The 22,883-nt window shown below is 37.4% G+C and overlaps 1 protein-coding gene across 1 annotated transcript in view; it reads left to right on the forward strand.

Annotated features, from left to right (window-relative positions):
* The window catches only part of HECTD4 (HECT domain containing E3 ubiquitin protein ligase 4), a 65,777-nt gene that overhangs the window by 17,947 nt on the left and 24,947 nt on the right, over window positions 1-22,883 (forward strand). The window contains 35 exon segments of the mRNA XM_009334449.1: window positions 403-531; window positions 1,733-1,857; window positions 2,929-3,082; window positions 3,386-3,486; window positions 4,606-4,804; window positions 6,285-6,411; window positions 7,564-7,691; window positions 8,519-8,682; window positions 9,032-9,265; window positions 9,513-9,705; window positions 9,878-9,982; window positions 10,066-10,154; window positions 10,750-10,925; window positions 11,286-11,421; window positions 11,565-11,706; window positions 11,821-11,987; window positions 12,590-12,736; window positions 13,053-13,237; window positions 13,780-13,933; window positions 14,282-14,562; window positions 14,879-15,068; window positions 16,195-16,276; window positions 16,926-17,128; window positions 17,319-17,454; window positions 18,157-18,339; window positions 18,611-18,781; window positions 19,192-19,361; window positions 19,794-19,909; window positions 20,821-20,924; window positions 21,194-21,355; window positions 21,489-21,637; window positions 21,909-21,988; window positions 22,115-22,278; window positions 22,822-22,881; window position 22,883. The exon segment at window position 22,883 is cut by the window's right edge and continues 186 nt beyond it. Of these exon segments, the coding sequence (XP_009332724.1) occupies window positions 403-531; window positions 1,733-1,857; window positions 2,929-3,082; window positions 3,386-3,486; window positions 4,606-4,804; window positions 6,285-6,411; window positions 7,564-7,691; window positions 8,519-8,682; window positions 9,032-9,265; window positions 9,513-9,705; window positions 9,878-9,982; window positions 10,066-10,154; window positions 10,750-10,925; window positions 11,286-11,421; window positions 11,565-11,706; window positions 11,821-11,987; window positions 12,590-12,736; window positions 13,053-13,237; window positions 13,780-13,933; window positions 14,282-14,562; window positions 14,879-15,068; window positions 16,195-16,276; window positions 16,926-17,128; window positions 17,319-17,454; window positions 18,157-18,339; window positions 18,611-18,781; window positions 19,192-19,361; window positions 19,794-19,909; window positions 20,821-20,924; window positions 21,194-21,355; window positions 21,489-21,637; window positions 21,909-21,988; window positions 22,115-22,278; window positions 22,822-22,881; window position 22,883 (5,107 nt within the window).

Raw genomic sequence — 22,883 nt, forward strand, 5'->3', positions numbered from 1 at the left:
ATGAGTGAAAGTTGACATTATTTTAATGGTAAAAGTATGCATAGGTGCTTTTATGCATAGATGCTTGCAGCAGGATCAGCTTCCTGATCTGGCTGATGGCAAAGGCAGGTGAGCTTGTATGCAAACACTGGGGAGGGGACAGGAAGTCTGCTTCTTTATATGTTTTGCAAGTTATTTCACAAAATTCAGTGTTTTCCAACCAGTTTCTTCTCTTAAATATGTATTAACAAGCTTGCGTTAAATCAGCAAAAAACAATTCTGTTCAAGGGAGATTATTTTTTGCTTTTGTTTGTCCTCTCCCTCAACTTTTTTCCTCTTTTATATTTCAAAGTACAAGGATTGCCTGAATCAAGGTTGATTAAAGGGTTTAGATAATGTAAAGTGTACTTATTTATGTTAAAGGCTGCCTCTTCGTGTTTGCGGTATCTGATGGCTGTACAGAACCACCTCCTCAGTAACACTATTTTGATTAAACCTGATGAAAATGATGACAGTGACAGCTCCTTGCAGGGAGAGACATTGAAGGTACAGGTAAACACCAAGTTTTATTCTAGTATGGCTCTCTACAGTCTGTTCCTGTGACACCCCTTGCTTCTGCAGTGCATTCTATTTACACTGTTTTGTTGGTTCTTTTCCTCTTGATATAGTTAAATTACTGTAGACAGTTTTTTCCTGTTCTCCAGCTAAAGTCTGCAATTGTTTTGTGTTGAGTATTCCAGCTTGGGTTCTGTATTGTCAGTGGGAGCAGACGCTTCCCTTCCTAAATACACATATAATGAGGTTTGAAATGTATTTCAATTAATATGTGCTAGTAAGAAAATTCATCTGCCAGGAATCCTTTCTAGACACGTTACCCTGCCAGCTTCTCTTCTCCAAATCACCTAGGTGGTCTTTGAAAAAATATTTTTCAGATTTAAATAGGAAAGGGTTTTCTCATTTGCCTTACCTGGCTTCTGCTTTTTTGCAGTTTTGACTTATAAAGCTTATGTAGAACCACCTACATCTGTTGTCTAAAATAGCATGAATACTGTTTGTGACAAGGAAACTGTTAGAGGACAAGGTTTGCAGACAGTGGTTGTTTCATTGGTGTAAGGTTTACTAAAATGGTGTCATTTCATATTACTGCTGGAATAGTCTTGAATGAACTCATAGAAGCCAGGTTTGTCCTAGCATGCAGACTGTCTTGTCATAGTAGTTTCTGTAACAGCAACAATTCTTCCATAATGGTATTGACTTTTGAACTTGTAGTATTGTTTGTTAAGCTGGTTTTGTCTGCTGCTCTTTGAGACTTTGTGTGCTTGTAATCTGCTGCAGTTGAAAGTTATTTGTTCAGGCTCATTGAGTAAATGCTAAATATTGTACTTCTCTTGTCTCACTATTCACCCATGTTTTCATTGTTCAGTTTCTCTCTCTACAGTGATCCTCATACCTGCTAGGACATTCTGTCACCAATGCTGTACCTTGGCTGGCTAACAGCTCTCTCTCCTGTGCTGGACGTGGGGATTCCTTCCCTCTAGAAACTGGATGTGCATCCTGTAAAATATGCACCTAGTTTCTCCCAGCACTTTGGGGCTTAGCATTAATCAAATTTAAGTCTTGGATGAATCTACTGCTGCAGGCCTGCCAGGTCACATTATCATTATTTTAATTTGGAAATCCATTGTTTTGTTCTGTTGTCCTTTTTTTGTATTCTCTAAGAATTTAAGTATCCTATAACTCTTCTTGTACCTAGGAGCTAAAGACCAGCATTTTGTCTCTTGCTACGCAAATTCTGACAGGATGTGATGAAGTCTTAGAAATGCTGCAACAAGTCACCACAGCACTAATAAACAGTGACATTTCTGATAGAGAGCAAAGGTAAGACAAGTATGAGTATGTTAACTTGAAAACAGTAAACTCTTGGTTTTTGTGGCTTACTGTACAAAGAGTTAGCGTTACTTGTTCTTTATGTCATAACTTCATGCTTGAACTTTGAATGTATAGGTACTGTTTCTTACTATAGCATTTGCTTAGCACTTATCTTTTGAAGAATTTAGAATCTGACTGTCCGTGTCAGTACTACTAAGCTGATAATCTGTAGAAACTCTTCAAATTGGTAAGGTTTTAGTCAGTTACAATGGTATTTATGAGCAGAGTACCTGGAAACAAACTATTGTTAGTCAGCTGGGAGTATTCCTATAAGCTAGGGCAATTTTTTTTATTTTTAAATTCCTGACTATTCCATCTCTAGTAGCTGCACTAGATATTTTATCCGTGACAAGTCTTGGACGTTGTTGTTATATCCTGCATGTTTCATCAGATAGTGTCACCTTGCCCTTCCCTGTCTCCCCTCCACTTAAAAATAGACATTGGGAATGGGATGTAAACAAAAGCTGTGAACCTTTTATCGAGTTAAACAAACACCTCCCTCTCCCAGTTGTGTTTCAGGTTTTGGTTTCTATGCTTTTCTGTGCCTGCAAGATTAGTTTTGTTTATTGACAATACACAATTCCTTTGAGATGTCTTCAGATGGGTTTCATGCTCAAATATATTTTTATAGATAACAGATTCTTTTAAAGTACTTTGAGCTACGTGTGCTAGCAGCTTGATGTACATACTGAACAAATACATCTGTGTGATGCGGACTTTCATCCCATGCCCATGGGAGCTTATCATTTTCTAAGTAATTATTAAACTCTTGATTTGCTGTCTTCTGGTCTATCATTGTTTACTAAGAATTGACAGCAAAGACTAGACAAAATTTGGAGAATTTGTAATGTTTTCAGAATACTAAGTTTTTGATTTTTTTAAATATAATGCAAATGTTCTCTGCTGAATTTTGAATTGCCTACTTACGCAGTCTGTTAAGAGATTAAACATATGACTAAAAATAGTAGTGATAGTATATGAAAATAGTTATTACTGTGTAAACCTTGACTCTCCTTACAGGTTGAAAGGCCTGGAGCAAATTACGAAGGCTACTATGCTTGGTCATCTGCTTCCTGTCCTACTGACGTCTCTGATGCATCCAAATTTGCAGACTCTAACTATGGCTGATGCCTTGATGCCTCAGCTGGTGCAGCTAGTTCTTTACACAAGTCAGGTATGGTCTTTGTGTCAGCACCTGTCTACAAAGCAAAAAAGATGTGGCATGCATGTTCTAAAATGTTGTAGATCTTGGCCAACTTTCTGCAGTAAGTGATCCATAGATCATAGTTTAAAAATTGCTCAACAGCTGCAAAAGCTGATAATGCTGAATATTAAATTTGACTTGGTACGGCAGCTACTAAGTAATGATTTATTATCAGTAACAACATACAGTGTGATTGTTAATATATTTCAATAATGACATCTTAAAATTATTTACTGTTTGCATGTTTCTAACACTGTATATTTTGTGCCACAGACTGCGCTGCTGCTTAAAACTCAGTCTCCAGTTTTCTCAGAACTGAACAGTTCCCCCAGTGGTGCATCAGAACAGAAAGGGAAGTTGTTACCTGATGAGAGGTGATTTTCTTCACATTTGGGACTTTTCATGGGATAAAATATTTTAGCTGTAATGTTCATTTGACCATTGCTGTGGGATAAATCTTAAAGCAACAGGTTTGGTTTTGTGGTTTTTTGTTTTGTTTTTTTTTAAGGCAAAGCTGTAGTGGTTTGTAAGGCTGTCTTAGAGATATATAAGGCTTTACAAAAGGCAATTAGTTCTAAATTTTTTTTTGCATATAGAATTAAATTATTAATATCTTCAGGTTGGTTGCACAGGGTATGGTTTGTTTTGTTTCTTCCCTCACCTCAAGCGTTAGGAATTAATTCTAAATGTTCCTCTCACAATAAATTAGGCTAAGGAAGACCATCATGAGAAAAATGTAAATTGCTCCGGCAGCATGAGATACAGTATTAAAATTGTTGTATTTCTTTATGTAAATGAAACAATTTAATATCTTTCCAATGGTTTTAAGTCCTGTATTTAAATCCTGTGTCTCAGCTCAAAGTTATACAGCTTCTGCTTAGAAACAGAAACACGCAGCTAAATTAAATAAAAAATGCTTGTCATAGGTATTTGCAGTGTTGCAGAACTTGTAGTATTAAACAACTTGTGATAATGTGTAATATACTGTGTGAAAACTCTGTCAATCCTCCTCCAAATTATAAGCTTCAGTGAAATATTAGGCATATTGTTCTATGACAGTATAATCAGTTTTGGGTGCTGTCCCAGGAGCGGAGTTTTTTTTATGATACCAATCGTGTGTTAGCATTCATATATAGTACCATTTACTTTTTTTGATACCAATCGTGTGTTAGCATTCATATATAGTACCATTTACTTTTTTATGGTGCTACTTAGATTGTTTACCATAATTTGGAAATTGGAAAGCATAGGGAAAATATTCAGATTTTACAGGTTAGAGATTGGCATACTTATTTCTAATGTAGAGAATTCACGCTATTTAAGTTTCTGCATGTTCCCTCAGTACAGATATGCCTAAAATGAAGAATCAATACTTTGTGTGGCTATGTATCAATACTGAGAGATGATTTTAAGTACTTTATAGTTTGATGTCTGAATATATAGTAGAAATCTGTGTGTTGAATTTTAGGACTAATTTTTCACTCTAATTTCAGAATGCTGGAAGAGAAAGAAGAACCAGGTTTTCTTACGGGTTTGAAGATCCCTGCTCCCTGGGCTGCTGGGAAGACTGTAGAAACAGTTCATCCCGTCAGGGATAACTATAAATTTAAAGAAACTGTACATATTCCAGGAGCCCGCTGTTTATATCTTAGATTTGACAACAGATGTTCTTCACAATATGATTACGATAAGGTAAGCAAGGGCCAATTCAGAAATTCTTTCTTTTGTATATATTTTCATTAGCAGCAGTTCTCATTTTCATCTTTTCTGCCCCTTGTCTTTCATGGCACCTGATTTCCACTGACCAGGATAATGCAGGAGGCTTTTATTAATAGAAACTTATTAGTGTACACTGTAATGTCACAGTCTACTTACTTCAAGGCTGTAAAGTACAGGGATGCAGAGAGGTTATTTCTTACGTGGCACAAGCGTGAATAGCTTTTCAAAGGAATTCTTGAGTTTCATCTTAAGACTAGACTTAGCTAAATGATAGAAAGTGTACAAAGAGCTGTTGATGTGAAAGGGCAGGAAGATGAAGAGAAATTGTTCATGTTTAATTTCTATTATTCTTGAAGAAACAATCCAAAAAGAGTATGTGCTTAATTCCTCTGTGTATCGTTTCAGAACATAATATCCAGTGATTGTTTCAATGTTCATAACCTATCAGTTATGAGGATCTTTTGTTAAGAGTTAGGCTCTGTAATTTGGAAGTTTCCTCAAAAGATGTCAGAAGTCGTGGTAGTTATGAAATAGGAGAAATATAGTAGGCTCCAGAGGTGTGGGGTTTGGGCATGGGGAGCGTTGTTTTGGTGGGGTTTTTGTGGTGTCCCCCCCCCCAGATATTCATACCAACTCTTCCATTTCTTTAAGTTCATTTCATGATGGCTCGGATTGTCAAAAGTTTTACTTCCTTCTCATTTTTGCTGTTGCTCAGTTTTCCTTATTTCTCAAATTTTAATCTAGCTGCCTACTTTGTAGATCAGCACAGTTTGTTTAAACTGGGCAGAACTGGAAAGGTTACTTTTTTTTTTACCCCTGATGATAAATGGCTTGTTTAGATGGATTAATATGAACAAGTATTTTCAATTTCAAGAACAGAACTAATAGCACTTATTTACTTTGTATAAGCAGAGAGCTACTTGTGCTGCTTACTGATTGTTGCCATATATTCTTCGACATAGTACAAGTCCTGTGGTACTCGCTCCCATTAGTTATTTATAAGCGTCTTTAATATTAATGTCACCCATTACGGGTTAAACTCCTTCAGAAAACTTAAGGGCTTGTCATGTTCCCACTGAAGTCACTGACAAAATAACTTTGATGGGAGCTGGATCAATCCATTTATTAGTAGAGAGGCGGTATGTTCTAGTTAGCTCAGCATGAGGACTGGAAGTTAGGATTTCTCCTGACTTCAGCTCCCAGTTCAGCTGCTGACTTGCTGTGTGACCTCGGGGGCAAGTCACTTAATTTCCTCTCTGCCTCAGTTTCCCCATCTGTAAAATGGGGATAATAATACTTGCCTACTCACCTCACAGGGCTGTTGTGAGGACTTGTTAATGTTGATAGAGCGCTTTGAAAATATAAAGCGCGGTGTAAGTGCTAAGTATTATTATTATTATTAGATTTTCTTGTTTTTCTCTTACAGTCTAACAGTGTATTTTATGTTTTGAAGTTGGTGATCTATGCTGGTCCTAACACAAACAGTAGGAAGGTTGCTGAGTATGGAGGCAATACACTGGGATATGGCAGCCGTAGTGTCTTAGGAACTGGTTGGCCGAAAGACTTAGTAAAGGTACAGTATTATAATCCAACAATATTTCACGTAGAAAAATCCCCTTTGGAAACCATGTTGAGTCCATTTTAACCCTTATAGCAATGAAGTCCAAGCTTTTAAGTGTACGGTTATCCATGATGAGATCACTTCTTAAGTGGGCTGTTATATCCTTGGGGAGTAACTTTAAACTCAACTGTATGTTGTGTGTGATGCTTCTCTTTGAGCTTATCTTGTTTTATTATGTCTTACTGGAATTCGTTATCGGTATGTTTCAGTCCTGGAGTCTCTAATGGCACTACTGTTCTCATAAACATATCTTCCTAGGAGAAATTCTTGCACAATCTGAGGCTGTGCATATTTTCCTAAGGTCCGTGGGCATGACTGCATTTTTTTGACATAACCCACAAATAAGTAGTAAATGTAGCAACTTTCCAACCATTTGTGTTGGGTTTTAAAATTACGTTGGATGCTTTTGACAGTAAAACTAAGACAGAAAAATTCCTCAAACTTCTTGAAACTTCAGTATTTCAAGAATTTTGCAGTATGTTCCTTCAGATTGTATGCAGTATGATTTTTTTTTTACGTGTTTGTGCTGCTACATTGTCCCACAATAAAACTGGGCTTATATAGATAACAAAAAATAACTTCAAAAAGAAAAACAAGAAGTAATAAACTGGAAGGCAATTTCAGACAAGCACTTCGTTGTTCACAATTAATGGAATTTCATTTATTTTTCAGACATAGGTTTTTATACTGCTCTTTTAGCAAACTCTTCTATTAATGTGTTGACATTCTTCTCCTTGAAGAGCTTGTCTGTCTTCCTTCAGGAAGAGAGCTGTTGATTATTGCATGGTTTCTTGCAGACAAATAATGAAAGCTTTTTGATGAAAATCAAGGCCAAGTAACAGAGACTGATAAATTCTGCTTTTGATTCTACAACTACGTGGGGTTTTTTTTGTTTTTACTATAGTTAGCAGCAAAATCAAATTGTCCAGTAAAAGATATCCTTACAAAAAGGGAAGAATCTTAAAGCAGAGTATATAATTGGAGATAAAAATAATACTTAAGATAACTGTCATTAAAAACATTAATCCATAAAATAAGCCACTTCTATGAAAAGCCTGTTTGTTTGCCTCAATTCTTAAATGTATCTTCTTTTTTTTTTTTTTTTTTTCCCCTCCTCCCCATCAAAATTTTAAGGTCGAAGGAGATACAGTCACCTTCTCCTTTGAAATGCGGAGTGGTCGTGAGCACAACACTCCAGACAAAGCTATGTGGGGCTTTGCTTGCACTGTTCGAGCACAGGTACTCAAACATGACAGATTCCATGGGATAGGCTCAGCTTCAATTTCTCTTCTGTCTGTTACACACTTCAGATCAAATAGAAATGTACTTCAAAGTTGGAAGTTAACATTTGAAATTTAAAACAGGAATAGCTTGCTTATTTTGGCAATAAGACAAGTCATCTTTTTACGATGTAAAGGACCTAAGTTTTAGATGTTTGGCTTCCTTAACTAGAGATACCCTGTGGCACGGTCTGTAGCATGCTTAGGGTTTTATGAAGATAGTTATTACCAAATATGTCTTATCTATCTCTTGTCATTGGCACTGGACTTGGATGAAGTCACTTCTAATATCTCTTGCTGCTTGTAGATCAGGATTTCTTTGGAGAGATGGGTATCTTGTAACGACCTAGAGATCGGAGGTGTAATGAGGGAATAATGATTCCAGCCTATAAAGAAAAGAGGGGAGGGATGCTGGGATCAAACGAAAGGAAACTTGAATCCCACTACCAGGAAGCTAGGACTAGGCCTGTGAGATGACAGATCCGCAGGCCAAAGAATGACTGAACCAAAAATAACTTTACCTTTTTTTCTTTTCTTTCTTGGTTCAGGAAAATAATGTTTAAATCCTTTGTTTCCAGTCCTGAGTTGTTCTTATATATTGCTTTTAATTGTTAAGCATTTTTTCAGTATACCTCTGTGTAAGAGACATATGCTTGATATATATAAAAGATATAGATATATATCTAAGTTTATATATACAAATATAAAATCTCCTATCTTGAAATATATTGGGGAGGGACTTTGTGGTTGATTGACTAGTGCAACTTATCACTATTCCTACTACAGGAGTCTTCAGAGGATGTGTCAGGAGGCTTGCCATTCTTAGTTGACCTGGCACTTGGCCTTTCTGTGTTAGCTTGTTCTATGCTGCGAATATTATACAATGGACCAGAAATTACCAAAGATGAAGAAACCTGTCAAGAGCTCTTAAGATCTAAACTATTACAAAGGTAAAAAAAAAAAAATTTCGATCCAAGTTCCCATGTGGGTTTTTTTCTGAGGGAAGGTGACTTTTGTAGTTGTGCTCAAGTCTCGTGTTTTAAGGTGATGTTTCAATAATTTTTCCTGCAGAGTTTGTTCAGCAGTTCTCTGTTGCCTAAAACTAAGGGAATATTCTCTAGAATAGAGTTTTTCTTTAGAGTAAGTAGAGGAGGATTGGGCTATGCTTGGTACAAGCCACACTTAATATGTTAATTTGTAGTTTGTCTTTGTAATGTGTTGACTAATGTCTTTCTGAATGAGGGGGGAGAGTTAGAGGGGGGAAAAAAACAGATGAAAAGGATTTTTTTATTTTTCCAGGTGCCAGTGGCAGGTGGAAGCTAATGGTGTAATATCTCCAGCCCTTACACCAAGTCCTTCTCCATTGCCACTTACTATAGATGAAGATAGAGAATTTACATATCCTTCTGATGTTCTAGTGCCTCCCGTTGGACACTATTTTGATCTGCCTAGGATTAGGCTGCCTCCAGGAATCATGATAAAACTCAGGGAAATTTCTGGACGTGCTCGACCTCAATTTAGACCTAGTATAAAGTAAGTAGTCATTGTTTCACTGTGTTTTTCTAACTTGACTTTTATTGTTTGAAATGTTTGGTGCCAAAGTGAGCAAGCTAAAAAAGCAACGGTGAGGATGTGGCATGCCTTTCATGTATGATGGTATGCATTTAATATTCTGTAAAATCTTATTTGTGAATACAGCATCTAGTGAATTGTAAATATGAATTGTCAAAGTCTGTCCGTTATTCTTGCTTAATCAGTTTGGCTTTACCTATAACCCTAGGGAAGTGATTCAGCCAGAAGTAATGGAGGAGATGGTAGTTTCATGTGTGATTAAACATTTGAATTTGGTTGATGCACTCCAGTCCCTGATAAATTTCCAGTATCAGGAAGAACATGCTGAAGAATATGATTTACTTTGTAAAATTATGGGAGAGACCTTTAAGAAGCTAAATGCCATGGAGAGACAATTGCAGGTAAAAATAAAATTACATAAAAACCCAGAAGGCTTTTTTTGAGAATAAAGATGTATTAACAGCATTTTAGAAACATACAAATACAAAATGTACTCGGATTTCTTCTTTTAAGATCTCTTCTACTCCTTAAGATGAACAACTGCAATAAGTGTTATTTTTGTCTCTTTATTAGAGTGTGGCCGAGCTGGAGCAGAAATGGCAGAATGAAGTAGACGATGCCATGCATGGGAAGCTGGAGAACAATGTCCCATTCTTTTATGATTATCACTTCAATGAGGTAAGCATTGTGGCTGCTGCATGTGCTTGTGCTTCGTGCTGCTTTCTCAATACATGCTCATCCTTTTCCTTCACTTTGTTTAGAGCAAGATGAAAGAACTAGAACTTCTGTGTTCAATGAAAGAAGTTTCTTTTGATGGAAGTGATCTTGAGAATGTGGTCCTAGCATTAAGGTTAGTAGCTGGCTGTGGAGTGTACCATTTAGGCAGGGTACTTAAAAGATAGGCAACTTTAAGCAGCTGTGGAATTTCAATGAGTTCCAAAAGTAGTTATGCAAGGTTAAAGCTGCATACGTACATAAACACTTATTGAAGTAGGCCTTGAATCTCATTATACTCTGTGACGCCTAATGATGTGGAACAGAAGCCGGCACTAAATGTTTCGAAAACATTTTATGTCTACTTCCATTAAAGGCTGGTAGACCTATAGAAAGAAGACAATCTTTGGGAGCAGGAACATTCAGATGATCTTCTAACCAGGGATGCAAATACTTTAAAACTTAATTTTCCTGTCCGTTTAGCAATATCTGATTAAATTGTTAGAAACATTTGTGCTAAATATATTAATATTAGTACTACAGCTGCTAGTGCTCACTTACAAATCACTTGTTTAGTTCTTTAATTTTTTCTGCTTTCTACTTTCTTGACATAGAATAGATTGATGCTATATGTCTTCTTTAAAATAACCTTTCTCACGGTAACACTTTATTTCAGAAGGCATTAAAACATAATTAAGTTTGCTTCTTTTATTTTTCTTTCATAATCTTAGGGAGAAGTTTTTTCAAGAGGTGAATTCACTGATACAGAAGACCTCTCATCCCCTAGCAAAAACAAAAACATTAGTTAAGAGCTTGATGAACAGAGCAGAGCTGTTATTACATGTCACTATTGCAGCACAGTCTAGTATCACAAGAAGTATATCTGGTACCCCTGCAGAGACTCCAGGTATATATCTCATTGCCAGCATTGTACTTTCTTTTTTTTCTTTTTTTCTAAAGATATAATTTATTCCTTTTCTCTTATTTTCCCTCTTTCACTTAAATTTAATTTAAGTGAATTTAAACTTTAGTCTCCTGAATTATTGGGAAAAAAATGCTTAACCTGATCAAAACAAAACTAACTTGAAACAATACCTGAAAACAGGGAAGTCCTCACAACTAAGTTGCAAGTTCTTGCTTAGACTGTGTTTTTTTTCCCATCCTATGTTATAGCTTTCACTGGAATGTCCACAGTCATTTTAAAAACAGTTTGTAAATAACCTCCTACACCAGGAGTGACATTCTTTCATATTGTATAACATTGCAGCCTGTAAATCAGCATCTGAAACAAAAGTGATATCTCACGCAGTCCGCCAGCCTGTCTTCCTTCGCAGCATGTCAGCACCATCTGATTTAGAAATGATTGGTAACGAAGATATCGAGTTCGCTAGATCAAGTCAAAGGTATACAAGGGTTTATTCCACTAAGCTGCTTTACTATAACGTGGCCTATGTTGTTAAAATCATCATAAACTTTGCAAGCATAGCACTTTTTTTCATTGGATCAATTTACTTCTGCCAAATGTAATTACCCTGTATTCTCGTAGGCGACGCCATGTTACCAGCCATAGAAGTAGCTCTTTCACTCTTCTCCAGTCACTGACTATTGAGGATAGCAGAGATAAACCCACATACAGTGTCTTACTGGGGCAACTGTTTGCTTTCATTGGAACAAATCCTGACCAAGCGGTATGTCATTTTAAATGTGCTAAATCATTATATTTTCAAATTCAAACTTTCATGAAGAATGGAGGTGTCTTGCTTGCGTCTCATTAACAAAAACAAACAAACAAAATCTCTTAGGTATCCAGCAGCAGTTTTCTGCTAGCTGCTCAGACAAGGTGGCGTCGTGGGAATACGAGGAAGCAAGCCCTAGTGCATATGAGAGAGTTGCTGACGGCAGCTGTTCGGGTTGGTGGCGTGACGCATCTTGTAGGCCCAGTGACCATGGTACTTCAGGGAGGACCAAGGTTTGTTTATTTCTCTGAAAATAATTAAATGTTTCGGTCTCTGTAGAAGATAGTAAATTGCTTTGCGCAAAGAAAAACCATGAGAAGTGACTAGCTGTGAGGGCTCAAGTTTGCAGAACAAAGCTTGCAACAGCCACTTTTATTGGCCCTTGTGGGGTAAAAAGGCAGAAACTTCTAAGAAATGCTTTTATTTGCCAGTAGATGACATTTCCTTTCATACTGGGATGACATGTCCACAGAGAGATATATATATAAAATATATATATAGGGTATCTTACTCTCCTGACATAATTCTAAACTCATGTTAATTACGTATTAGTGGTAGATTTAGCTGATACTAGTACTGTCATCTAAATTTGATAAATATTTTGTATTTTGTTTGTAGTCAAATCTCAATCATGTCTGAGGTAAAACTACCATACTATCTTGTTTACATATGTTTCATACTAAAACATTAAGCAACTTGCAGTTTTGCTTCTAAGTCTTCCTTGAATAATTCTTAATATGTGCTGATTATTATTTTTTTTAAAGTTATATTTGGAAGTTTGTTCATTTTATTTAACCTAAAAAGCCTACCATTTCAAATATCTACCTACCAACAGAATTGAAGAGCTCACATGTGGCGGGATGGTGGAACAAGTCCAGGAAGCTTTTGGAGAGACTATGACTTCTGTGGTCTCGCTGTGTGCTCGCTACCCCATTGCTTGTGCAAACAGCATTGGCCTCTTATGCACAATACCTTACACCAGGTATGAAAGTATTTCTCTCAGAAAGGGAAGGAGGGCATCCACAGCTGTGCTTATTAGGATTTGCCTTAAGGAGAAGTATTATATAGTATAAATATACTCCCTTACTTCATAATGAGGAGTATCTGAGAACATCCTGTTAAATTTTTCTCAGAATACAGAATTTCATCTGGGGAGGACAAGGGAGAGACAGAACTATCTTTCTGCAAAGTGAAGTAATTAATTGCTGAGTTAACAGCAAGTTCTGGATTTTCATTGTGTCTGTCGTTAGTGACTGAAAAGTAACTTAAGTAAAATCTGAATTTCTCTTCTCATACAGGAGCGAAGAGAAATGTTTGGTACGTAGTGGCCTGGTACAACTTATGGACCGGCTTTGCAGTTTAAGCAGCCAGACAGAATCCAGTTCGAATGAAAAACAGACTAAGAAACAGAAGGTGGCCACCATGGCTTGGGCTGCCTTCCAGGTGCTAGCCAATCGGTGTGTTGAATGGGAGAAAGAAGAAGGTAGGAACACTGCCAACTGTATTTCTACTGTGCACTTTAGAATTGCGCATGTGCCTGAGAAGTGGTGTAAATGTATTTAGAATAGGGCATTCGCTCACCGTGACTTCAGTACTGTTTGGGTTCTTTAGAACACACAAGTAGATACAAAAATAAGTTGATTTTTCTTCTTCTTGGGTTTTTTTTTTTTATTTCTAGCTTTTCCTTCTCATGGGAGTGTTTATGTTGCAGGTAATTTCAAGTCTGCCACTTGGTTCTGCCTAGACATAACCATAGAACCAGGAGACCCTCAGTGATGACTTATGCATTTCTCCTGTGTTAGGATTTACCCCTAACATACACAAACTTACAGACGTGTGGCTATTGGCTAATGGAACACAGATGTTGCATCAGGTTTTATTTTTAAAGACATTTTATATATAAATGTATTGCTGTAGCAAAACAAAAATATTTTTTACTATTTTCAGTTTATGGGTAAGGAATTTGTAGATGTATACATTCATTTTTGTTAATTACAATTGTGTATTCTTGCATTACTTTTAAAGGTGGTTCAACAGAAGCTGTTCACTCGGGTCTGGCTCGTCAGGTCTCCAGCCTTCTTACCAACCACCTTGCACGAGCTACGGAGTGTTGTGGTAATCAAGCTGCAGGAAATGATGCGCTTCAAGATGTTCTCAGTCTTCTTAATGACCTGTCAAGGTACTAGGCCTTCACCTCTGGTGTATTTTTTTCTGTGTATGAAAGCAGGTGAGGGTTCTTTTGTTTTTTTTTTTTTTTTTACAGTAGTGAAGTAAGATAAGTTATCTGCAACAATTCTTACATAACCTGATAGCACTGATTAAACACTAAGATTGAGTGTCAGTTTACAATCAAGTTTCAAATGATTTTGAAAGTTATGTCAGACACTGACATTTTTTTAAAATTATGTCTTGAAAACAAACAAATTTATTATTTACAAGAGCATCATCAATCAATCAATTTTATTTTTTTTCCAAACAGCAATTACCTGGGGTTTTTTGGGTGGTTTTTTTTTTTTTCCCCTTCCAGGAGTCACATAGGTAAAGCAATCCTGAGCCAGCCAGCCTGTGTGTCCAAGCTTCTGTCGCTTCTCTTGGATCAGCGTCCTTCTCCAAAGTTGGTCCTTATAATCCTCCAGTTGTGTCGTGCTGCACTGCCTCTCATGAGTGTTGAGGACTGTGGAAATGTGGAATTGCCTCCCTGGAGTTACTCTGTACCCTCTCTGAACAGTGAACAGGATGATCCCAGTGACCCAGCATCCAAGATTGCCTCTCTGTTGTTGGCAAAGCTGGCGGATTATGTAGTACCAGGTACCAGCATCTTTTTGGTGTCATGCTAATTTGAGAAATTGCCAAGCAAGTCATGTTTGTGCAAGGAGCTTTTGTATTGACAGAAAGCTGAAGTAGGAAAAGGTATATGATATGTCAGTGTTGAAAGATAGGATATTTCTGTGACTTTCCATCTGCCTCTTAATTTAACTGTTCTCAGACTAAGGGGTGTGTCACAGTGGTATTTTAGATGCATCTCAGGTGTGTTAGCGTTAGTTTTCAAAGGCAAGAAGGTTTGTTGATGGAGCTCATGGTTGTGTGTTTTTCTTTGTTTTGGTTTTTTCCTTTCTACTTCAAGGATGCCAGACGGTTCTTTCTCCAACTGCCTCTGAGCCAGATACTACTTTGGCCAAAGCCAGCCCTAAAAATTCCATAAAAGGTGACAAAGATCCTGGAGAAGAAAGCGAGGCAGTGGATGGTAAACTTTCTATCTTTATTCATAAACGGGAAGACCAGTCATCCCATGAAGTCCTTCAGCCATTACTAAGGTAATCTTAACTCACTGGATTGGAATTAGCAACCAATTTCACCAATTCCATTTCTCTTCTTTTAGTGCTACAGCTGTAGAAAAATGCATCCTAGACATAATAGTAAATGGGAAAGCAAAATGTCTTCCCAATTTGTTGTATTTACTGGCAAAATATTAAGATAATGCAAAAATGGTTTATAAGGCTGATGCTTAGCATACTGTTACCTGGGTGAAAATGCATACCACTATACTGAATTTGTGGTGAGGCAGCAGCAGAAAGAATCTAAATCCCAGTGCTTCCTGGACTGTCTGTTTTGTAGAAGACTATTTAGCAATGTTGAGAGCAGCAAAGCTGAAACAGGGCAGACTATACAGATGTATAAAAGGGGGGATGTGAAGCGTGACGTTTTGGTTATGCCTTGCTTACAAGCCATGTAAACCACTAGCAAAGGAACATGAAAACATCTTAATCTGTCTGAAGACAATCACACGAAAAATTACTTAAATGATGCTCCATCAGAAAAATTGAATGTATCTTGTTATAGTATTACAGACTATGTGGGACTAACAGATAGAACTATCAAAGCAAAGTGGCTTTAAAAGCGTTGCTTTTAATAATGCATATGCTGGATAATAATTTGCTATTACAGCTTCTTTAGTATTCTTAGTACCCACCTGGATTTTGAGATCTCTGAATGTCAAACAGCCAACATTATCACCTCTTACATTTTTGTACTATTTGTCTTGTCTTCCCCCACTCCAAGTTGGTTTTGAACCTGCGCTCTAAAAATGATACTAAAAGGTACAGCTGTTGGGTGTTCTTAGGTGAAAGGTTAACTCGGAGCTCTCAGGCGTTTGTGTTCAGTAAAAGCCAATTTCATGATGCTTATTTTTTGGGGGGGAAGGGTTAAATTGCTATGCAAATAACTACATTCAGTAGTATTAAAAGTCCTTTTGTAAATTACAGTGCAATTGGGTATGTCCTTAACTATCAAGTATTTCTATTACTGTTGCACAATTCAGTTGCAAAAGTTGCTTTCAAATAATTTAAAAACACGCATAATATATTAAATTGGACTGTATAGTTCAGCTATTTTTTCCACCAATGAAAACAAAGCTAATATGTTTTGTTTTCACTTTAATAGTAGCTCAGAAGGTCGTCCATTCCGACTAGGAACTGGAGCCAATATGGAGAAGGTGGTGAAAATGGATCGAGACATGACAAAAGTAAGAAAAGGAATAACTAAAGAATTATTCAACGTCATAAAAATCGGTGGCCAGTCAGAATTCTTTTTTTACTGATGTTAAATCCCCTTTGTTAAGTGTTGTTTAATTTATCTTTCTGAACAGTTCTGTAACTTTATATGTAATGTTAGCATTATATAGTTATTGATGTAAATACAGGGGTAAATGATGAAAAAGAACTTCAGCTAATGCTTCCTCCAACTGTTGTAGGTCATGTTTAAGCCCCTTTAACATTCTCTTTCCTGAAGTGTTTAATGCATGTTGATAGTACAAATTTTAAACCACATTTTAAAATTAAATTTTCATGTATATTTTCAGACATGTTCTTGAGTATTTGCACCAGAAATACTCATGTATGGCTTTTTGATCAGAGAAGAGAAACTATACTGTTAAGCTAAGAATGGAATATTAAAGGCAATGAATCTACATTGATGTCCGATCTCTTTGTAGATGAGAAAAAGTGACAGAAAGAATTTGTCTTATGACTGTGACTAATACATACACAGGAGGATGTTTTGATGTGTTCTCAGTACTTCTACATACGCAGAAGGAGGAGAGATAAATGCATCATATAGTGCGGCCAAATAGAGCTAACATTAGTATTTGCCTTATACGGCAATTTTATTTTCAGGGTGGCTGCTGTGAAGTTATTACAGAAGAAGCTGCTGCAGCTCTTCGAAAGGCAACTAAGTGGGCACAGTCTGGTCTAATAGTTAGTGTTGGGCCACCCATAGAAACCGTCAATCCAGAAACTAGTAGTGGGTTGTCCACTGGGGACAAAAAGAAGACCGCACAAACATCTATTTGCAGAGAGAGGAATTCTGAGCTGGCCAGGTAGGTCACTTTGATTCTATAGTTAGTCTAGATTCTGCTTTTCTGTGTACTAGTATTTGTAGTGCTCAAGAAAATAGTCTGGGTATTCATAAAATTCCCTTTTTTGTGCTGTGTATTGTTGTTGACAACTGAAGCTTCTTTTCCTTCTCTTGTTTTAAAATTAACGGGCAAATTGCTTCCTTCTCTATAGGACGGATCCTGTGAGGCCGTTCATTAGTGGTCATGTTGCAAACAGCATGGCAGCAGAGGTGATAGCTTTGCTACATAGTTTGTTGATGGCACCAGAATCAAATGCAGCTCAGATATGGACAACAACTGCTGAAAAAGTAAGTAAACGGAAGATTAAGTATCAAATTCTACACCAAGCATGTATTGAGTAGTTAAGAGAACGTAATTATTAGTAATTTCCTAAGCTACTCCTTTCTGATTTACTACTTATAACACTTCAAACCAGGATGTGTAACTGCGTAGAAGCAGCCCATTCTAAGATGTCAGATAGATGGTATCTATCTGACATCTTAGGGTGGAATAAATAATCAAAAATTATCCAGCATTAGAGAATGTGTTGTCATTCTGTAATTCACCTGCCGTTCTTTTCAGTAATTAATAATGCTGTTTGTTTAGGGAGTTATCTTGCCTCTGCCGGGTAGTTATTCTACCTTTGCTATTCAGTCCTCTTTGCCATGATCTCTGAGGGTCTAAAGTGTTGACTGGAAAGTATAGCGCATTGCTTTTATGTTCCTCTGAATCCTGTAGCACGTACTCTGTTGCTTAGGCTAAATCTTTGAGCGAAGACTTCTGCTAAGATTATATAGGTAACTCTGTGATTCTAAAAGTTATTAGGGAATGGAGCCGGCTTTGATGGTGTTCACACTTCAGAGAACTTAGAATATTCTGAGTTATATAATTCTCTTCAAGAATAAAAAAAATTCTTCTGAGACTGTGTGTGGGCTGGAGGCTTGGGGCGTTGTTTTTTGTTTGAATTGTGCTTTGAAGTCATTCTCTGGTATTTTTGCTTCTGTCTTCAGGTTCTGTCTCGGGCTCTGATGTACATTCCACAACTTGGGAAATATGCAGAGAGTATTTTGGAGAACGGGAGTAGCAGTGGAAGGAAACTTGCTAAACTTCAAAGAATTGCTCGGCAGGCAGTAGCTGCCCTTTGTGCTCTGGGTGGCTTTAAGGAGACAATTAAAATAGGTTCTGAAGTTCAGGTAATTCAGCGCCGTTCCATTTTATATCTTAAATGAGAACTGGTGCTTTTGACGATGTTTTGCCTGCATTGGCATACTTGTGAAGCAGCGTGCAGATTGCTGGGATTGTGAAGCAGTTTCAATAACACTTGTGGAGACTGCTATTGTGTGTTATTCCTATCTCCTAAAATACCCAGCTCTAATTGTGTGTTGAGTTCATCTGTGGTGCTAAACACTCAGTGTTTCTTGTTTGTAAAGCCTTAAATCTTATGCAGACCTTCTTTGGTTGTAGGTTTTAGGTAAAGGAATTGCAGGAAGCGTTGGAGTTGTGGCATCTATTAATGAACAAGAAGGTATAGCAACGGTCAAATTTCCACCTACCAGTATAGACAGTAGAAAGACCTCACAAGCATCAGACACATTAACTATTCCATTATCTAGGCTCTGTGTTCCAAGATCTGAGGTACGGTAGTTTTAAGAATCCAATATTAAGTATAATATCAATTATTTATTTTTTTTGTCACAGCATACTGGCAATTAACCTACAGCATGTAAAAAGTCTGTTTCATCTTTGATTAAATATTATTTGTAAAGTTTGCCTCATTATTTTAAACATATCTTAATAATATCTATATTTAAGTTCTCATTCAGGTAACATGGATATTCATCTTTTGGTGCTTAAAGATGTTCCATTGCATACTGTGTTAGTTTTTTTGGTTTTGTTTCTGTTTTTTTCTTTTTTTTTTGACTGGTGTTTGGTGATGGTTTTGTGATAGTACAAAATGAGAATTAACTCCAGGTAATAAAACACCCTCATTTCTTAGAAACTAACTACTTGAATTTAACTTTTTACCGTGCCCCCCCCACCATCAGGCATTGCCTCTTCATAAACTGTCCATTACTGAGAAGGTAGTACAGGCAGTCCAGTCCATGTTGCTTCCTCAGGAGGGAAGTCTATCTATTCACACCTCACTTCCTGCAACAGGAGATGGCTCAACTCCAGTAATGGCAGTGGTCCGGCTTCTTGCTGAAATAAGAACCAGGTGAGTCGTTGGTTTTTGTGTAGCACCCCAGTCTGTTTTGATACCGTACACAAATGTTCAAGAAAGTTGCATGGGTTCTCGTTTTCTTCCTCTGGGGGTATTGACATATGACAGCAGGGGACAATGCAAAAATTCTTGTTTGCTTCCTTAAGTACCTTTAGTGTCTGGATATTGTTAAAATGAGCACCAAAAATAAAGTGCCCCCTGAAACACTGACAATGCATTGAGCAAATACTTCATATAAGTAAATGTTATGAAGCAGGGGAAAGCTGTCGTTGTGGAAGTTCCAATGGATAACTAAGCAACCAGACAAAGAAATAGATCAGTCGGCGTGCTGTCTTTAAAATAGTCTTGAATTCAATACATGTAAAGACGACTTTGAATTCAGCGTACGCTTTTGTAATGCTTTAAACATATTATTTTTCCGTTAAGAGCATGCCTGGTGATGGCTCAGCTGTTAGAAGACAGCTCATTCTGTGAAGAATTCATTCAACAGTGTCCAGCTGCTGTAGAAGTTCTTAATTTGGTAGCGCAGGAGTGCAGCCCTGGTAGGTATCCAACACGTTCTTGCAGCTTCATTGCCATATTCAGTTCAGAGACATAACAGCTTTTAAAATCATTTCAGTGTTTTGTCCTCCAGTCACTTAGAGTTTGATAGCTAGCACAGTACAGCATGTCTTGTCATAGCTGCAGAGCTGTTAACATAAGAGTAGCTAATAATCAGACTAAAACCTTTTAAACATAAGGCATAAAGTTTAGGCCAGAACCCTATGCATCACAGAAGATGCACGTCCTGGGACTAGCTCTCTACTACTATGCTTCTGAACCCTCTCCACTTTTCTTGCTTCCAGTGTAACCTACTCTGTATTCCTTGACATTATCATTTATATGTTCTCTTTTTATGACCTTTTTGCTGGTTTTTGCAATGCTTTCTTATATTCCTTATCATTGAGCTCTTGATTTCCTTCCCTCTTGTTTAAGGATAAGCAGTGGGCCCAGCAGAAGTCTTAGTTCAAGGGCAAGTTTTAGGAACATGTCAAAGCCTTTCATTGGAGGAAACGTGGCTGAAGCGAAGGACGTTAGGGTAGGAACCAAGTGGATTTCAGTATGATCTCCAGTGTAAAAGGGAGCGTACTGATTTTTTGACAGTAGGCTTAAATTCTTTTGACTTCCTGCTTTTGCTGGGTCATAAACTTGCTCACTAAAATGAACTTTATATCTTAATTAACATAACAATGTCTTTGCTAACCAAATATAAATTAAACATGAGGAAAACAATTGCTTGTATACAGTAGATTTTCTCCTTAATTTTGTTGGTTAGGTAAGTGAGACTATTTGATCAGATCTCTTAAAATGCAAGTGTCATATTTGTTTCTATTTACCAGTATTAAGATTGCATTGTTGGACTCAAGTAACTAGGTTTGCTTGGAACCTCATGACTTGGCTTGGTTTGTTACAGGGGAGAGGCTCCTTGTTGTAGAAATGCAGTGTGAAAGGTTACGAATGTTGTATCGTGACTGTGCTCGACCTCCCCCTCCTCCACTCCAAGCAGACAGAAGACAGGTGAGCACAGAAACAGTGCTGAGTCTTCTGCCCCTTGCAAATGAAGTCAGCCACTGAGTGCAGAGGGGTCTGCCTGTGGTGTTGGATTCTTATTTAAACATTTCGGTTAATGTGAATTTCTGTAATGGGATGTGATTTGTTGTGATTGCAGTTGTGGTAGTTGCATGTGTTGTATTAAATGTGCACTTGATAAAAGAATGTGTCATTGGATTTCAGTAGATGACTTCAACTGTAATTGGTAGAATAAAATGCTCTGCTCCTGTTTGTAGCCCAAAGAAATCACTTGGAGCCCATCAAGAGTGTTTCCCCCGGTGCGAGCATGCATGTTTTCATCGCATCTCACGGCTGTGACCTTTTTGGCTGATCCTAGCGCAGGTGGGGGACTTCCTCGGGGCACATTTATCTATGCCACTTCACCAGTTCCAGTACAGGTAAGAACTCACAACTGTACAACAGCTTGTGTCATTTAATATTCAATAATGCATGAAAAGAAAAACAGAGAAAACTTTCTATTTTACCTGTTTTGTAAATAATTTTTAAAAAATTATTATTTTTTATTTCTAGGCACCATCATTCTACTGGGAAATTGAAATAGTTTCCTATGGAGATACAGATGATGACACTGGACCAATAGTTTCTTTCGGATTTGCTACAGAAGCTGAAAAACGGGATGGTGCTTGGACCAACCCAGTGGGCACCTGTCTTTTTCACAAGTACGTTGGAGATGTGCATCAAAAATCATGGTCTTGCTCAGTACATTTGTAAGCTCCTTAGGGAGGAGTATTGTGAGCACATTGTAGTAGGCAACACGTACATTTTAATTGAAATGTTAAAATGATGAACTAGAATATCTCCTTATCAAAATAAGGAGAGTTGAGCTGCCTTTTGTCAGTATCACAGCTATTTAGACTTCAGCTGGTGGTGAGTTGTAATCCTTGTTTGTTTCGGTGCTCTTTTTAATTCTCTTCTTGTGTTACTTCTCAGCAATGGGCGAGCAGTGCATTACAACGGCTCCAGCTTGCTACAGTGGAAGAGTGTTAGACTGGATGTAACTCTGTCTCCTGGTATGTAAGAGTACAGCTAACTTGTTTATCTGGTAAATCAGAAAATCCTCTAAATGTAAAGGAAACGGTGGATGAGAAAACAGATTAAAACCATGTTCTTCTTTTCATTATTACATTTTTCTACAGGTGATGTAGCAGGAATTGGATGGGAAAGAACAGAAGGAACTCCACCCCCTCCAGGGCAGCCAGCTAAAGGCAGAGTTTATTTTACGTATTGTGGGCAGCGACTTGGGCCGTATCTAGAAGATGTTTCTGGTGGAATGTGGCCAGTTGTCCACATTCAGAAAAAGGCAAGTTTTTAACAGAAATATGTTGCTTGATATATATTCTTTCAGAAATATTAAAAACATTATATAGAAAGTATTGAGCCTGCTTACCTATCTATAAAGAAGTAGAGTGATAGTTTTTACCTTTATTTAGAGTTAGGTTGAGGTATTCCATTATCCTTCCCAGGCGCATATGTTTTGTCATTATTTTGAACTTTTTCTGCCCATTAGGACACTAATGTGCAGCTGGCGTGATGAGATGGCATTATTCTGTGCTAGTAGCCCTTCTATTAGTGTTCCTTCCCAGCAGTGACCTTGCTTCAAAGTATATTAGCTAAGTATGCTCTTTTTTTGAAGCAAGAAAAAAAGGCAAGTGCAAAGTTTGTGTTCAGGAGCTTAATACTTACCCTGCTGCATCCAATTTTATAGCTAGTGATGCTGGGAAAACCATATGGCATGGGGATGCGATCAGCTTATCCCTTTGGCTGAGTTTTTTTTAAAAAGAGCAAAGAAGGATCAAAACAAGCCACAACTCATCTTAATGCTTTTATATGCATCTTCTTTCAGAACACGAAAGTCCGTGCTAACTTTGGATCTCGCCAATTTGCCTATGCCGAAGGACAGGCTCA

The sequence above is a fragment of the Pygoscelis adeliae genome, unplaced genomic scaffold (assembly GCF_000699105.1).
Source record: "Pygoscelis adeliae isolate BGI_AS28 unplaced genomic scaffold, ASM69910v1 Scaffold262, whole genome shotgun sequence".
In the NCBI taxonomy this organism is placed as follows: Eukaryota; Metazoa; Chordata; class Aves; order Sphenisciformes; family Spheniscidae; genus Pygoscelis; species Pygoscelis adeliae.